The sequence below is a fragment of the Idiotropiscis lumnitzeri genome, chromosome 8 (genome assembly GCF_059441095.1).
Source record: "Idiotropiscis lumnitzeri isolate Australia: NSW breed Sydney's pygmy pipehorse chromosome 8, RoL_Ilum_1.0, whole genome shotgun sequence".
NCBI classification, from domain to species: domain Eukaryota; kingdom Metazoa; phylum Chordata; class Actinopteri; order Syngnathiformes; family Syngnathidae; genus Idiotropiscis; species Idiotropiscis lumnitzeri.
Genome location: NC_142398.1, coordinates 2,527,218 through 2,530,000, shown reverse-complemented (window position 1 = coordinate 2,530,000; position 2,783 = coordinate 2,527,218). Strand labels below are relative to the sequence as shown.

The following is a 2,783-nucleotide window of genomic DNA, read 5'->3' as shown; positions in this document are numbered from 1 at the left end:
GTTGAGTAAGTCAAACCGCTAGCCGTCTGCCTGCCGCCCGCAGTAACCTCTGATTCTACAACGCAGGAACCAGAACGCAAACTTTCAGACCCCCCGGTGTGAGAACACCCCATTGATTGGCAGGGAGTCCCCTCCACCCTCTGTAAGTGCACACTTTCTAGAACACTCCCCCCCCGCACGCACGCAGCCTTCCAATAAGACACGCCAACAATTGGTTATTTGTCACCTGTGGTTAACGTGTGGATATTGGAAGGTAGCAACACCCCCCTCCCCCAAGTAGACCACATTGGTCCGGATCAGGGTCATTTTGGCAGCCTGGGGAAACAGAATTAGATGAGTCCTCTACTTCTGATGTCTGCAGGTAGACTAGAGGGAGTACGAATAACAGTTTTTCAGTGGACCCCACTCCTGCTCCCATCTCGGAACCCTAGCATATCAGCACCGCCTCAGCACGCCTCCTGGCCCGCCTCCGCCCCGCCCCCATCCACAGTGTTTCATTGTGTGCGTTTGAGTGGAGCTGTGTGTGTCCTTGTTGCAGACTGTACTTGCTACACGGTAGCTAGATGTAGCAGGTGGTTGGCGGTTAACTGGTTAGCAGGCTAACGTCAGAACTAGAGCACTAACCATTTAATCAATGATTCCTTGACAATAACATCATCTCCACCTAATTGATTGTCAAATAATCCCTGTAATCAAACCCCGGCTGTCCAAATGACTGGTCCAAATATTTCTGTCATTGTTATCTACCTACTCACTAACATATGTATGTGTACCACCTACCTACCGACCGACGGACCCGATCGCTGACCGACCAGCTGCTCTATCTCCCTACCTACCAACTTAAACAAGTGTTAACATAGGAATCTTACAGGTGACAGACTCATTCTCCTCCTGACCTGTCTAATTATTTGCCTACCTCCCACCGTTTCTACTAACTTACCCATGTGTTCCACTCTCCTGCTACACAACTGACCAACCTACTGGCTTACCTACCTAGCTACCTTGCTGCCTATTATTTTAAATGTTCGACCTTCTGACTGACCAAAACCGACCAAACCAAACTTCTATGTACTTTTTTACTTACCTACCTCCCTCCCTACCAACTTAATATTCCACCTAACTACCAAAAGACCTACCTACCTAGTTCCCTCCCTATTAACTTACCCATTTGTACCACATCCCTTCGGACTGACCCTCCTACCTCGCTCGTTACTTAACAATGTGTTCCACCTCCCTACGTACCTAGCCACCTACGTACTTATCTACCTGCCGAACTACCTCCCTGCTGACCAACCTAAACACATGTTCCACATCTCTACTGACTGGCCAACTTATCAATCTGTTTGACCTGGGTACCGACCGACTGACCAACTACCTTCCATCTTTCTACCTGCCAATCTATCGACCCACTTACTCATGTGTTCAACCTACATATACCTCCATCCTTCCAGTTCGCCTTGTATTAACTGACCCCTCTCCCTAACTGCCACACCCATCCCAAATATTCAAACATAACTCAACTGCATATATTCCATGTAAATCTTTTTTTGGTCTCCTTCCTTTCTATCCTTTGACCTCTTCCACTCCCTCCTTCCTGCTGGACCTCAGTACACCTCCAGTATGAGAGCCAAATACCTGGCCACCAACCGGCCTGACCAGAACCGCCGCTCCGTCCCCAACGACCAGCTGGACCCAGCCAGTCGGCCCCACGCCACCGCCAGGCCGCAGTCTTCAGTCCACTAATGACCGATCATTATACACTTAAACGCAAACAAACTGTACAGAAGCTGTAAATATGAATCATAACTCCACCACTGATTTAATAACTGGTGATGTGCTGTGCCGTGGACTTATGTTGCTGTATCTCACACAAACACACACACACACACACACCCCCACCCGCCTACACACATGCACACACGCTTCTTTAGTCTAACATCACTATCATCATAACACCTCAGACTCGTCCATACATTTCCCTTTTTTCTGGAATTCAAGCACTCGGGAGTGTTTCAACCGAGGCCGACCACGTGCCAAAATTAACGAGGGTGCCTGAAAATGATGCCAGGAAAGCGCTTGCTTTCCAATTAATTAAAAAACTACATAAATTATGAAGATTAAAGCTGCAATAGGAAGCAGAAAAGGAGGAAGGACTCTGAGAAAAGCAGGAAATTGTTTGCTTGGTGCTAACATGAGCCGACGCGGAAAAAAAAATAAAAATAATGCTCCCCCACACCCCATAATATTTTACCACAAGTATTACTGTGATCAACTTTTTTTTTGGAGTCCTCATAAGCACATTTTTTTTTAGGCAACTTTTTGAAGGCTAAATGGGACACTGCCACTGTTGCTCCTGCTACTGTACAATATGTGAAGATTATAGTTGTGTGTGTGTGTGTGAGGGGGGGGGGGTGTGTCTGTGTCTGGGTGTGTGCATGCGTGCGTAACATCGCTGCAGTGTGGTTAGTGTCTGGTTAATATTACCAAACATAAGGCCGTTGAACGTTAAATGCTAAACGATCGTCACACAGATGTAAAAAAAAAAATGACAGGAAATGCTGTATTATGCTTGCCTGCCAGTAGGCTACAGTGTCATTTAGTCAGCATAAACACATTCTAAACTTAAATTTTCACGATAGTAACCGAGCAAAAACCTGCGGTTTTATTTACGTCAAATATGGATAATAACCACACAAATGAACACAACTAAATCATGTGTAATTTGCATATCAAGGCCGAAAGTTGGCTTTGAGAGAAGAAAGGCACTTATATGTCACAGCGGC

At 46.3% G+C, this 2,783-nt stretch overlaps 1 protein-coding gene across 4 annotated transcripts in view; it reads left to right on the top strand.

The window, feature by feature from the left end:
- LOC148331492 (protein tweety homolog 3-like) overlaps positions 1-2,411 on the top strand; it is a 35,258-nt gene extending 32,847 nt beyond the window's left edge. For 3 of the 4 annotated variants that reach the window (XM_088302459.1, XM_088302457.1, XM_088302458.1), the window contains 2 exons: positions 67-142; positions 1,609-2,411. In XM_088302459.1, coding sequence (XP_088158585.1) covers positions 67-142; positions 1,609-1,743 — 211 coding nt within the window. In that variant the 3' untranslated portion in view covers positions 1,744-2,411. The remainder of the gene's footprint in view (positions 1-66; positions 143-1,608) is intronic. The other variant, XM_088302460.1, reaches the window with a different exon arrangement.
- Positions 2,412-2,783: the final 372 nt, after the last annotated feature.